The 16,232-nt window shown below is 36.0% G+C and overlaps 1 protein-coding gene across 1 annotated transcript; it reads left to right on the top strand.

Moving 5' to 3' along the window:
• The first annotated feature begins 976 nt into the window (after window positions 1–976).
• chrng (cholinergic receptor, nicotinic, gamma) lies at window positions 977–9,305 on the top strand. The gene is made up of 12 exons (XM_084732642.1): window positions 977–1,157; window positions 2,625–2,761; window positions 2,846–2,890; window positions 3,845–3,969; window positions 5,017–5,172; window positions 5,652–5,749; window positions 5,856–6,056; window positions 7,122–7,236; window positions 7,331–7,445; window positions 7,558–7,816; window positions 8,334–8,467; window positions 8,551–9,305. Exons 1-12 carry the CDS (start codon window positions 1,094–1,096, stop codon window positions 8,758–8,760), a joined length of 1,659 nt encoding a protein of 552 aa, XP_084588768.1. The 5' UTR covers window positions 977–1,093; the 3' UTR covers window positions 8,761–9,305.
• The last annotated feature ends 6,927 nt before the right edge of the window (window positions 9,306–16,232 follow it).

The raw sequence follows: 16,232 nt of genomic DNA, 5'->3' as shown, positions 1-16,232 counted from the left end.
TTTCAAAACTTTCCCTTCTTATGATTCCTGAAGACTTTTTTTTCTCTCAGAACATATTAAGGACACAACATTTTTTGAGTTTGTTTATGCTGTAATTCACATGAGGCTGACCCACACTTTAAGGTAAAATGCCTTGACTGTAAATCCAAGTGATAAAAAGAAAGGATTAACAGGGATATGAGTGTAACAGCTGAAAAAACACATACTCACAAACGTCTGTTGCAACACATCAACTCCTACTTGCAGGCTCATATTTTTATGTGTGTGTGGGGGACGTGTGCCACATCATGGCGGGAAGTATTTTTGTGATACACACACACACACACACACACACACACACACACACACACACACAGTAATGACATGCCACAAATGTGCCCGCCTGGTCCGTCATCACAGAGGCTGTGCTGTAAATGGATAGACTTATCACCTGTTCTCTGCTCCACCGCACTTTTAACTCTCTGGCTCACACACACACACACACACACACACACACACACACACACACACACACACACACACACACACACACACACACACACACACAGTGTTGCTGCTGTCTGCTTCTCTTTATCATCTAATCTGTCTGTCTGTAAGCCTTTTTCTTTTGTAGACGACACAGATTTGACCATGGAAAAGAGATGTTAACTTGCTTATTATAGGTCCCTGCTGTGCTAAATTTGTATTACTTTGTTCATGTGAATGACAACAGCCAGGTGCACTGAACACACTTACAGTACAGTGTGTGTTTAATGGTGCACCGTAACACTGGGGGGCAGCCATGTGCTGAGTACAATGCCTAAACTATGTGCATGTTGTGTTCCCAGTGTGTGTGTTGTGACAGCTGGCCATGCCACACTGGAAATACACTCTTGGATTTAACCCCAACAATCATCAGATCCCCCAACAGCCCCCAACCATTCCTCTAAACCTCAACCCTCCCATCAGCCATGAGTTGTGCTGGGAAACACACACATTCATAAACACACACACACACACAAACAGGCCGAGTGCCAGCAGCACCATCAAGCAGTGTCCATGTGTATCAGATTAGTGATCACAGCTTTGTCTCGGAGCACGAACACAGACACTGATGGATTCTGGAGCTCCGGTCTCTCTGTCACTCTTCGTCAGGGTGTTGATGATTTCTGCCACAGGTAGGAACACCGGCTAATCAACACACTGCCACATTTAGGAGACAATGTGCAGTATTTTGTTGTTCGTTAAGGTATTTGCATGGTGTGGTGTGAACTTGTGAAGCCAGATTTTTATTGCACCAAGTGGAGAAATTACTTAGACAAAGGTTTTCTTCAAGAGGTCACCCATTTTACACATAATTTCTGCTCATTCAACTAATAACCTCATTAATTTAATCATATTTTAAACTATTTGAGTACTGCTTTTGCTCATTAGTGATAAGAAAATCTGTAACGGTGCTGGAACATGCTGTGTGTGTTGTCACGCACAGTCTATTGTTATTCTGGTAAATCAGACAAAAAATTGCAGAGTAGATTTAATGTTGATCCCAGTTTAATTTTCCTTGAAGGACCGTCAGGGGTTTGCTGTGATATCCAATAAAAATGTGTTGACTTCACTGTAATACTAGACACACTCACAAACCAAACATAGCAACATGCTTGTGGTTGGCACGTAAAAGCCACTTACACAGATGCTCAGCCTGTTTTACTTTGCTCTCTTTGGGACAGATTTGTCTCAGACTCTTGTTTTATTGTTAATTTACTCAATTGAGTACCTAGAAATAATTAATCTTTTTTTCATTTCTGTTCTGATGTATAACAACTATGTCTCTACTGGAAAGGTCATCAACTCATGACCACGATAGAAAATTCATCTTAAAGGTCCAGTGTGTATGATTTGCAGGGATCTATTGGAATAATATGTCAGAAATGGAATATAATACTTATATAATATAGTGTATAGTCACCTGAAAATAAGAATTGTTGGGTTTAGAAATGGCCTTTCGCATTTTGTGCAAGTTTTGCGGCCGCTGTAGGTTCTCCTACACTCTTGGAGCGGAAGAATGAGGTGCGGTGTTTGCAATTTGCAAGTTAAATCCCACCCACTGGTTGTTTAAAAGTGTACTCCAGAAATTTTGTTATGCACTTACATATAGTAGCAGAGGCTGAAACATCTTTGGCTCAAGCTCCAAAAACCATGAAGCCTACATTTCCCATAGTGCAACTCAAAAGCATCTTTAATCAGACACCTCCCACCTCCAAAATGTAAATCTCTTTCAAACCTCACACTTCCAGTTTTTAATGTAGTTGTTTTTGTTTGCAGTCTTCCCATGTCTTGAGCCCAAGCCAAGATAGCACTGCTGACATCATTATGACATCATCAGAGTTATTTTTGTAAACTTTGGAAAGCTTTCTCCAGAGCCTCAGGAGACATTATACAACTGTTTCCACTGGCTTAATATGTAAAATTGATGAATTGCTCCTTTAAATGAGTCCTTTTGCTGTCACTTGTTTTAGTCATTTCATATTTTCTTGCCATGACGTGTGTGCATGTGTGTGCGTGTGTGCGTGTGTGTGTGTGTGTGTGTGTGCGTGTGCGTGTGCGTGTGTGTGTGTGTGCGTGTGTGTGTGTGTGTGTGTCTGCAGCATCAGCGGTCAACCTTGAGGGGGAACTTTTCAGGGACTTGATGAAGGGCTACAACAAGAACGTTCGACCCATGGAGAACAGTGGTGACATCACTCAGGTCTACATCAAGATGACTCTCACCAACCTCATCTCTCTGGTGAGTCACGCTCGGTGTCCGGTGTTTTTGATGAGTTAACACTGAGAGTTAACACTGTTTATTAAACTATGTGTCTCTCCTCAGAATGAAAAGGAGGAGGCCCTGACAACCAGCGTCTGGATTGAAATGGTAACTTCACACACATTTACCTCATCTGCTGATTTGTTGCTGTGTTTAAGGAGAATTTTCAGGCACCTGTACTTGAGCATTTCTTTTTCTGACAACTTTCTACTTTTACCTCCTATGTGATGTAACACGACATAAGAAGACAAAAGGGCGTAAAGACAGAACATGATGAAAATAACATTAGATGAAAATGACAAAAAGATGTAAAAGGTGTCATAAGTTACGATACAACGTAACAAGATGAAAATTACATAAAAGATGTAACAAGATAAAAATAATTCAAATTGTCACAGTGCATAAAAAAGGTGAAAATTATGTTAAAGACAAGATGAAAACAATGTAATAATACCTGCTGAGAAAAAAGACGTAAAAGATGTATAAATTTTAAAATGACATAACAAGATGTAACAAGATGGCAACAATGTAACAAGAGGAAAATGTAACCCGATGAAAAAGATGGAAAAAGATAAAACAAGGCAAACACACAACACAAAAATGATGTAAAAGATGTAACAAGACAAAAATGATACAGAAGAAATAAAGACCCAACAAGACGAAAACAACATAAAACAAGACAAAAAATACGACAAAAAAGGACAAAAGACACAACAGGACAGAACAAGACAAAAAGTAGCACAACAAGTCAAGAACATCGCAAAAGACATAACAAGACAACACAGACAGAGAGGGAGACTCTACCATGGAGAAAAGGTGAAATTCTGTTTATTTGCACAGAAACAGCTGATAGAAATGACCCTCAGAGTACTACTTTTTACTGTTATACTTTGAGTACATTTCAGAGCCTGTACTTTTCCCCTCTTACTTGAGTAAAAAAGTTGAGTTTGAACTTTTACCCGAGTCTTTTTCTTTTAACACAAGTATCTGTACTTGTACCTGAAAGCAGAATGTGTGTACTTTTGCCGCCTCTGGTCAAACCCACAGTATTTCTGTGTGTAGAAGTGGTGCGACTACAGGCTCAGATGGGACCAGCCGCCGAGGTCAGCTCTGTATGGGAACATCACCTCGGAGCTGAGGGTTCCCTCCAAGAGCATCTGGCTGCCAGACGTCATCCTGGAGAACAAGTGAGTGGAACAACCTATTTGTTCTCAGCCAGCGAGACACTCGCGCCTTCAGTGAGAAACTTCACACACTGGAATCCCTGCATGGCAACAAGCAGGAAATGGCTGAGAAACTTTAACTTCAGCTCAGAGGAATAACAGACCTTTTTCACAGCAGCCATTTTGACTTGAAACACATGTTATCAAAGACACTAATTAAGGACCCGTTCCATTTAGTGAAGCAGAGCCTTTTCAATGAGTAGCATGCACAATAGCAGCACCCTGACTCTGTTTGACCTGAATGGAACAGGACCTTAATTAGTATAATCAGTAACACCTGTGTTTACCTACTATTTCATGTCAATATGGCCTCCTTAAAAAGGTCTATTAGACAAGCTGTCAATAACCAGTGGTGGAATGTAACTAAGTACATTTACTCAAGTAGCCTACTGTACCTAAGTACAATTTTAAGGTATTGTACTTTACTTGAGTATTTCCATCATATAAAAAGCCAGTATTATAGTTTTCAGTCCCCAGCATTAATCAGACAGCATCAGTTAGTAGTTACTTTGCAGATTCAGATTATTAAAACAAGACATAAATCAACTAATACATTAAGATATATTATTATTTCTACATAGCAGTATATAAATTAGCAGAAGTAGCTCAACCTTCACCTGTTGTAACTTCAAAATGATAAAGTACACATGAATGCATCAGTTATTATAGTCCAGTCATATATAATATGTTATTATTATATATAATAATAATATATTATTATATTATTATTTTTGATTTGTCACAGGGCAGAGAAATGTTTATACTGCACGAGACATTCATGCTGACAAAAGTAAATAAACTCTGTAGGACCTCAGATATCTGAAGTGCATCTCTCTGTTTCGTAGCATTTGGATTTAGGCAAGATTGATGCATTTTTACCAAATACTTGTCCCCCGTGTGCAGCTTTAATGCTGATATAGATTCATTGTATACATATAGTAAGTGTAGGTGTGCCTGTCTGTTAGTTTGCACACACCATTAAATGTCAGTTTCCCTTTTTTCTCTGCGCAGTGTGGACGGACAGTTCGAGGTAGCGTATTACTGCAACGCACTGGTGTCTCCTAACGGCTGTGTGTACTGGCTGCCTCCTGCCATCTACCGCAGTGCCTGTGCCATCACCGTCAACTACTTCCCCTTTGACTGGCAGAACTGCACCATGATCTTCCGGTGAGCAGAGACGACATGTGTTAGGACCTGATGATCGGTCAATGAACAGTACACTCAAAAGTTCCACTTCATATAAAACACTAGAAACTGTAACTCATATAGCACCTCAGATTCACCATTTATTCACCATTTATCATTCATGTTTCTGGAAATTTGGGGACTTTACCAACCTGAGGAGGAGTTTAGAAGCTGATTCAATGGTTCGAGCAAAACATTAAATTAAATTAATGAATAAAATAAGGGGAAATAAAATCAGAGAAATCAAAAAATGTTGGTGGTAGTCCAATTTCGAATGGAGAAATTTGGACTCTCAACCCTCAGTTCACATGTCAGGTTTCTTTGTGTTTGAACAAAGAATCAAAACCTTGAACAAACCCTCCTTCGTTCATGGTCTCTTTTCACCATATCGTCTTGTAAAAGTGAAATTATGGTTGTGTTTGTGTGTGGTGACAGAACATATATCCTCTCCCCGTGTTTAGCTCCCAGACTTACAGCGCCAATGAGATCGAACTGGTTCTCAAAGAGGAGGACAACCACACGCTGGAGTGGGTGGATATTGACCCAGAGGCTTTTACCGGTATAACAGCATTCGAGTTATGGATTTTGAATAACTGTTCATCGTAAAACACATGTGCTTCTCGCGTTTAAAATGTAATGAAAGCATCCGATTTTGTTGCTGTTAGAAAATGGAGAGTGGGTGATCAAACACAGGCCGGCTAAGAAGGTGATCAACCCTGAGTACTCTAAGGATGAGCTGGGGTACCAGGAGTTGGTCTTCTACCTCATCATCCAGAGGAAACCCCTCTTCTACATCATCAACATCATCGCTCCCTGTGTGCTCTTCTCCTCCCTCTGCCTTCTTGTCTACTACTTACCTGCCAAAGGTCTTTTTCCTCATGTTGTGTATCTAAAAGTATAATCTCAGGTAGTCAGATGTCTGTCGTGTTAATGAGTGTTTTCAAATTCATGGCCAATCCAACTGCTGCCTCAAGATTTCCAAGCTTTCCACAGACATTCGTGTGGTTGACAGGACAGAGGCCTGGCTCCATTAGGATTGCATTGAAGGGATGGTCTGGATTATTTGAAGTGTAGTTGTATTAGTTACATATCTATAGTCACTGTATTGATTGCAGTACACAGCAATTGGTACACCAACAGTTTGGAGAAGCAGCAGAAGTACAGATGTAGGAAGCTCAGCATTGTACTGCTGTAAACAGATATTTTAGATATTTTAGTTTATCTAAGAAAATCAATATTGGTTTAAGTGTACACTATATTTAGAATATCTTTAGTACATTTCCCTGCCTTCAGACAGTCTTTTACAACAGTCACTCTTCATTACATAACCCAAATATTGCTCTCTCCAAACGAACCAAACTCCATTGGCGAAATCAGTCATGTTACCTTGCAGAATACAGGCATTAGTGGTCTACTGCTGCCTCATTTTGTTAGATTGTTTCTGTTATTGTGTTTCAAATGGTTAGTTTAGTTCCACCAAAATCACACAAAAACACAAACAAGCTAGCTGATTGCAGCAGCAGACGACAAGCAACTCCCATGCTCTGCGAGATAAAATTACTGTTTTTTCAAATGGAGGTTGGTTGAGTGAGAGAGGGCGATATTTGGCTTATGTAGCAGCTGTTTTCTGTTAGAAAAGGTGTCTGACAGCAAAGTAAGGCAGTGAAAATATTCTTAATAAAGCTTATACTGAACTAAAGTATGTTTTGCTGCTGACCCTGTCCACAGCAGTATATTGCTTACTCCTCTCTGCTTCTCCGAAGTGTGGGCGTGTCGACCACCATCTACTGTAGGTAATACACTGACTATGGATAAGTATCTCATACAAGTTCATTTCAAAAAGCCTGAACTATCCCTTTAAGTCATTAGTATCTGTTTTCATTGGCACCAAACCTCACTTTTCTGACTGATTATTGGTTCGGGTTTTACAGCGGGTGGTCAGAAGTGCACCATGTCTATCGCCACTCTTCTGGGCCAGACTGTGTTCCTCTTCCTTATTGCTAAGAAGGTTCCAGAGACGTCGAAGGCTGTGCCTCTTATTGGAAAGTAAGTTCAAGTGATCACTCTGAGATTTCAGTCCACCTACCACTGATCTGAAACAGAGCTGGAAAATATGTGATTTATGAATCTTTGTCTGCAGATATCTGATGTTTGTGATGTCAGTGACCACGATGGTGGTGATGAACTGTGTGATTGTCCTCAACATCTCCCTGAGAACCCCGAGCACTCACAAAATGACAGACCAAGTCCGAAAGGTGAGACTGTGGCCAGAACAAACCCTTTTCTTCAAACTTCCATTAAAGAAGTGTGATGTCACCATGGGTCTATTTGCCACTGGATTAACCTCTGACCCTGTGTCCTCCTCAGATCCTCCTCAATATCCTGCCTCGGCTGCTGAGGATGCAGATGCAACCCTGGACACCAAACAACGACAACACCTCAGAGATGGCAAATGGCGAAACTCCGCATGGAAACGAGGTCTTCTTTGTCCCCTGCCGACGCCGCAGCTCCATGACCCTCATCAGAAAGGCAGAGGAGTATGTGTGCAAAACGGCTCGGTCCGAACTCATGTTTGTCAAGCTCAAGGAAAGAAACGGATTGATGAAAACAGTATTAGACAAGCTACGTAAGTGTTCGCATATATTGAAGGATAACTTGAGTACCTGGACCCTATTTCCCCATGTTTTTGTGTCCTTTTTGTTTAACCAGAAATGGCCAATTTATCGCTCTTGCCAAATCCACCAGCATCCCTTTACAGAAACATTTTAACATCGGAAATCACTCAAGAGAAACAAAATAAAAGTCACTTCCACCAGCTCTGGTTTGGTCAAAACAAACCTTTAGTTCACTGTGATAGATGTGAAAATACTCTGCAAAAATTGAGTTAGACACCTGTTGAGATTTTGAAACAACAACAACAATCAGAGCCTATTGGTGGCTAAACAAGTGTTTTTAGTGGATGTACTTAAACAGTTAAGGGTTACATTGCAGCCTGTTTCACGGCTGACAGTGGCAGCAGATCGCGCTCATTACTGGACATCACTGGACATCAGGAAATTTGGGTCTAGGGTGAAAAAGTCAAGTGCACATGCAAGTGTTTCCTCTTGTAACTGCATGAATATCTGGTCTGTTTTCGTAACCAGATGATGGTCTGGAGGGGGGCTCAGCTGAGGAGCTCAGTGTCAGTCTTGCTAAGGCCTCTCCTGAGCTGAGGAAGTGTGTGGCCTCATGCAAACACATCGCTGAGACGGCACGGCAACAGAACAACTTCCAGAATGTAAGCTCCACATCTTTACATTTGGTCTTCCTTTCAGCTTTAAATCAATGTCAGTGATAATCTCTATTTTTTCTTAACCCCAGGAGAATGAAGAGTGGTTCCTCGTTGGCCGGGTGATCGACAGGGTTTGCTTTATCGTCATGGTGTTGGTGTTTTTTATCGGAACGATTGGGATCTTCCTGATGGGCCATTTCAACCAGCCTCCCTCCTCACCTTTCCATGGAGATCCCAAGAAGTATCTCCCTCCAGTAAACAATCTCACTGATCTGACTCAGACAGGCTTCCTGGGGTGAACAAGGAAGAAAAAAATCTCCAGATTTTATCACATTTTCTCCCACAGTGGAAATCTGACGGTGTTGATCACTGGTGTTTCACCAACGACTGGGACACAGAGAGGATGGAGAAGATACAGCTGTGTGTATTTTCGCTTGGTAATGTTGGTCTGCGGATGATCACAAAGTCAAAAATGCTTGTTCATGGTGATGAAGGATCCACTGCACAGATGTGTGGAGGCCGCGCTTGACCCACGATGACAGTTGTCAGCTGGGGCTGGAAAATAAAACAATAGCGACATGTATCTGCAACAGACACTTCATCAGTAGCACGAAAGCTGTTTAAAAAAAATATGTGCTGGCTTATAAATAGCCAATCATTTAACAGGTATGTTGTTCAGTTGCACTACTGACATGTGACACAACAGAAACAGCTGAGTGAGAAAATGAATGAGAAAATTGTTAATAAAAAGCCGACAGTACAGCTCAGCATTATGGCAGCTTTTTGTTTTCTTTTTTTAAGTCTATTGCCTGTGTGCCATGATAAATAAAGGGGTTAATTTCAACCTTTTGTGTCCTGGTCTTTATTAAAAATAGTTGATTAACCCTCTATGGTACACATTATGATGCCAGTGAGGGAAAAAATGTCTGGAGTGTTTTTTGTCTCAAAATAGACTAAATAAACATAATCTGAAGAAATTTTATTTTTATTTTTATTTTTGGAAGTTTTTGGGGTTCGTTGCCTGTAGGCAACATTGTACCATAATGGTGCATAAGTGAAAAAGAACGTTCCTTTTCCAATTTGAACATTGTTTGTTTCATAAACATATGCAAAAATATTCAATAACATCAAGAAGTCACAATTCATTTTAAATTTTAAATTAAAAAGAATCATGAAAAGAATTTAAATATATATGTATGTATGTATGTATGGTCATATATATGTATGTATGTATGTATGTATGTATGTATGTATGGTCATATGTATGTATGTATGTATGTATGTATGTATGTATGTATGTATGTATGGTCATATGTATGTATGTATGGTCATATGTATGTATGCATGGTCATATGTATGTATGTATGCTCATATGTATGTATGCATGGTCATATGTATGTATGTATTCTCATATGTATGTATGTATGTATGTATGTATGTATGTATGGTCGTATGTATGTATGTATATATGCTCATATGTATGTATGCTCATATGTATGTATGTATGGTCACATGTATGTATGTATGTATGCATGGTCATATGCATGTATGTATGTATGCATGTATGCTCATATGTATGTATGTATGTATGTATGTATGTATGCATGGTCATATGTATGACCATATGTATGTATGTATGTGTGTATGTATGTATGGTTATATGAATGTATGCATGGACATATGTATGTATGGTCATATGTATGTATATATGTATGTATGTATGTATGTATGTATGTATGTATGTATGTATATATGTATGTTGATATGTATGTATGTATGCATGGTCATATGTATGTATGGTCATATGTATGTATGTATGTATGTATGTATGTATGTATGTATGTATGGTCATATGTATGTATGTTTGTATGCATGGTCATATGTTTGGCCATATGTATGAATGTATGCTCATATGTATCTATGCTCATATGTATATATGTATGTATGGTCATATGTATGGCCATATCTATGTATGTATACTCATATGTATGTATGTATGCATGGTCATATGTATGGCCATATGTATGTATGTATACTCATATGTATGTATGGTCATATGTATGTATGTATGTATGTATGGTCATAAGTATGTATGTATGCATGTTCATATGTATGTATGTATGTATGGTCATATGTATGTATATATGGTCATAAGTATATATGTATGTATTTATACTCATATGTATGTATGTATGCATGGTCATATGTATGTATGTATATATGGTCATGTATGTATGTATGGTCATGTATGTATGTATGTATGTATGTTCATATGTATGTATGCATGGTCATATGTATGGTTAATGTATGTATGTATGTATGTATGTATATATGTATGTATGAATGTATGTATGGTTGCATGGTCATATGTATGTATGTATGTATGTATGCTCATATGTATGTATGTATGTATGTATGTATGGTCATATGTATGTATGTATGTATGTATTGTCATATGTATGTATGCATGGTCGTATGTATGTATGTATGCTCATATGTACGTATGTATGCATGGTCATATGTATGGTCATATGTTTGTATGTATGTATGTATTCTCATATGTATGTATGTATGTATACATGGCCATATGTATGTATGTATGCTCATACGTATGTATGTATGTATGTATGTATGTATGCATGGTCATATGTATGTATGTATGTATGGTCACATGTATGTATGTAAGTGTGCATGGTCTTATGTATGTATGTATGCTCATATGTATGTATGTATGCATGTATGCATGGCCATATGTATGTATGTATATATGTATGTATGTGTGTATGTATGTATGGTCATATGAATGTATGCATGGTCATATGTATGTATGCTCATATGTATGTATGTATGTATATATGTATGTATGTATGCTCATATGTAAGTATGTATGTATGTATGCTCATATGTATGTATGTATGCATGGTCACATGTATGTATGTATGTATGCATGAATGGTCATATGTATGTATGTATGTTCATATGTATGTATGCATGGTCATATGTATGGCCATATGTATGTATGTATGTATGTATGTATGTATGTATGTATGAATGTATGTATGCTTGCATGGTCATATGTATGTATGTATGTATGCTCATATGTATGTATGTATGTATGTATGTATGTATGTATGTATGTATGTATGGTCATATGTATGTATGTATGTATGTATTGTCATATGTATGTATGCATGGTCGTATGTATGTATGTATGCTCATATGTATGTATGTATGCATGGTCATATGTATGGCCATATGTTTGTATGTATGTATGTATTCTCATATGCATGTATGTATGTATACATGGCCATATGTATGTATGTATGCTCATATGTATGTATGTATGTATGTATGTATGTATGCATGGTCATATGTATGTATGTATGTGTGCATGGTCATATGTATGTATGTATGCTCATATGTATGTATGTATGCATGTATGCATGTATGCATGGCCATATGTATGTATGTATATATGTATGTATGTGTTTATGTATGTATGGTCATATGAATGTATGCATGGTCATATGTATGTATGCTTATATGTATGTATGTATGTATGTATGTATGTATGTATGTATATATGTATGTATGTATGCTCATATGTAAGTATGTATGTATGTATGCTCATATGTATGTATGTATGCATGGTCACATGTATGTATGTATGTATGCATGAATGGTCATATGTATGTATGTATGTATGTATGTATGTATGTATGTATGGTCATATCCCTCTATGGTACACATTATGATGCCAGTGAGGGAAATGTGTTTTTATGTCTCAAAATAGACTAAATAAACATAATCTGAAGAAATTTTATTTTTATTTTTATTTTTATTTTTGGAAGTTTTTGGGGTTCGTTGCCTGTAGGCAACATTGTACCATAATGGTGCATAAGTAAAAAAGAACGTTCCTTTTATTTCATAAACATATGCAAAAATATTCAATAACATCAAGAAGTCACAATTCATTTTAAATTTCAAATTAAAAATAATTATAAAAAAATTTATATATATATGTATGTATGTATGTTTGTATGTATGGTCATATATATGTATGTATGTATGTATGTATGTATTTATGTATGGTCATATGTATGTATGTATGTATGTATGTATGGTCATATGTATGTATGCATGGTTATATGTATGTATGTATGCTCATATGTATGTATGCATGGTCATATGTATGTATGTATTCTCATATGTATGTATGTATGTATGTATGGTCATATATATGTATGTATGCTCATATGTATGTATGCATGGTCATATGTATGTATGTATTCTCAAATGTATGTATGTATGTATGTATGGTCATATGTATGTATGTATGTATGGTCACATGTATGTATGTATGCATGGTCATATGTATGTGTGTATTTATGCATGTATGCTCATATGTATGTATGTATGCATGGTCATATGTATGACCATATGTATGTATGTATGTGTGTGTGTATGTATGTATGGTCATATGAATGTATGCATGGTCATATGTATGTATGGTCATATGTATGTATGTATGTATGTATGGTCATATGTATGCATGTATGGTCATAAGTATGTATGTATGTATGTATGTATGTATGTATGTATGTATGTATGTATGTATGTATGGTCATATGTATGTATGTATGTATGTATGTATGTATGTATGTATGCATGGTCATATGTATATATGGTCATATGTATGTATGTATGTATGTATGTATGGTCATATGTATGTATGTTTGTATGCATGGTCATATGTTTGGCCATATGTATGAATATATGCCCATATGTATGTATGTATGTATGTATGTATGCTCATATGTATATATGTATGTATGTATGCTCATATGTATGTATGTATGTATGTATGTATGTATGGTCACATGTATCTATGTATGCATGGTCATATGTATGTATGTATGTATGTATGTATGTATGTATGTATGTATGGTCACATGTATCTATGTATGCATGGTCATATGTATGTATGTATGTATGTATGCATGTATGCTCATATGTATGTATGTATGTATGTATGCATGGTCATATGTATGACCATATCTATGTATGTATATATGTATGTGTGTATGTATGTATGGTCATATGTATGTATGTATGTATGTATGCATGAATGGTCATATGTATGTATGTATGTATGTATGTATGTATGGTCATATGTATGTATGTATGTATGTATGTATGTATATATGCATGTATATGCTCATATGTATGTATGTTTATATGTATGTATGCTCATATGTATGTATGTTTGTATGTGTATGTATGTATGTACAGTCATATGTATGTATGTATGTATGTATGTATGCATGTTCATATGTATGTATGTATGCATGGCCATATGTATGTATGGTCATATGTATGTATATATGTATGGTCATATGTATGTATATATGGTCATAAGTATATATGTATGTATTTATACTCATATGTATGTATGTATGTATGCATGGTCATATATATGTATGTGTGTATGTATGTATGTATGGTCATATGTATGTATGGTCATGTATGTATGTATGTATGTATGTATGTATGTATGTATGGTCATAAGTATGTATGAATGTATGTATGTTCATATGTATGTATGCATGGTCACATGTATGGCCATATGTATGTATTTATGTATTTATGTATGTATGTATGGTTGCATGGTCATATGTATGTATGTATGTATCCTCATATGTATGTATGCTCATATATATGTATGTATGTATGCTCATATGTATGTATGTATGTATGTATGCATGAATGGTCATATGTATGTATGTATGTATGTATGTATGTATGTATGTATGGTCATATGTATGTATGCATGGTCGTATGTATGTATGTATGCTCATATGTATGTATGTATGCATGGTCATATGTATGGCCATATTTATGTATGTATGTATTCTCATATGTATGTATGTATGTATACATGGTCATATGTATGTATGTATGTATGTATGTATGTATGCATGGTCATATGTATGTATGGTCATATGTATGTATGTTTGTATGCATGGTCATATGTTTTGCCATATGTATGAATGTATGGTCATATGTATGTATGCTCATATGTATGTACGTATGTATGTATGTATGCTCATATGTATGTATGCTCATATGTATGTATGTATGTATTTATGCTCATATGTATGTATGTATGTATGCATGTATGGTCATATGTATGTATATATGTATGTATGCTCATATGTATGTATGTGTATGTATGTATGTACGGTCATATGTATGTATGTATGTATGTATGTATGTATGGTCACATGTATGTATGCATGTATGTATGCATGGTCATATGTATGTATGTATGTATGTATGTATGTATGTATGTATGTATGTATGCATGGGCATATGTATGTATGTATATATGTATGTATGTATGTGTGTATGTATGTATGGTCATATGAATGTATGCATGGTCATATGTATGTATGCTCATATGTATGTATGTATGTATGTATGTACATATGTATGTATGTATGTATATATGTATGTATGTATGCTCATAGGTATGTATGTATGTATGTATGCTCATATGTATGTATGTATGCATGGTCACATGTATGTATGTATGTATGTATGCATGTATGGTCATATGTATGTATGTATGCTCATATGTATGTATGTATGCATGTATGCATGGCCATATGTATGTATGTATATATGTATGTATGTGTTTATGTATGTATGGTCATATGAATGTATGCATGGTCATATGTATGTATGCTTATATGTATGTATGTATGTATGTATGTATGTATGTATGTATGTATATATGTATGTATGTATGCTCATATGTAAGTATGTATGTATGTATGCTCATATGTATGTATGTATGCATGGTCACATGTATGTATGTGTGTATGCATGAATGGTCATATGTATGTATGTATGTATGTATGTACGTATGTATGTATGGTCATATCCCTCTATGGTACACATTATGATGCCAGTGAGGGAAATGTGTTTTTATGTCTCAAAATAGACTAAATAAACATAATCTGAAGAAATTTTATTTTTATTTTTATTGTTGTTTTTGAAGTTTTTGGGGTTCGTTGCCTGTAGGCAACATTGTACCATAATGGTGCATAAGTGAAAAAGAACGTTCCTTTTCCAATTTGAACATTGTTTATTTCATAAACATATGCAAAAATATTCAATAACATCAAGAAGTCACAATTCATATTAAATTTCAAATTGAAAATAATTATAAAAAGAATTTATATATATATGTATGTATGTATGTATGTATGGTCATATATATGTATGTATGTATGTATGGTCATATGTATGTATGCATGGTCATATGTATGTATGTATGCTCATATGTATGTATGCATGGTCATATGTATGTATGTATTCTCATATGTATGTATGTATGTATGTATGGTCATATGTATGTATGTATATATGCTCATATGTATGTATGCTCATATGTATGTATGTATGTATGTATGGTCACATGTATGTATGTATGTATGCATGGTCATATGTATGTATGTATTTATGCATGTATGCTCATGTGTATGTATGTATGCATGGTCATATGTATGACCATATGTATGTATGTATGTGTGTATGTATGTATGGTCATATGTATGTATGTATGTATGTATGGTCATATGTATGTATGTATGGTCATATGTATGTATGCATGGTCATATGCATGTATGGTCATAAGTATGTATGTATGTATGTATGTATGTATGTATGGTCATATGTATGTATGTATGCATGGTCATATGTATGT

Source organism: Lutjanus erythropterus, chromosome 12 (assembly GCF_056507025.1).
Source record: "Lutjanus erythropterus isolate fLutEry1 chromosome 12, fLutEry1.hap2, whole genome shotgun sequence".
NCBI lineage: Eukaryota > Metazoa > Chordata > Actinopteri > Lutjaniformes > Lutjanidae > Lutjanus > Lutjanus erythropterus.
Note: the sequence above shows the minus strand (reverse complement) of the source record. Positions and strands in the feature narration are given on the sequence as shown.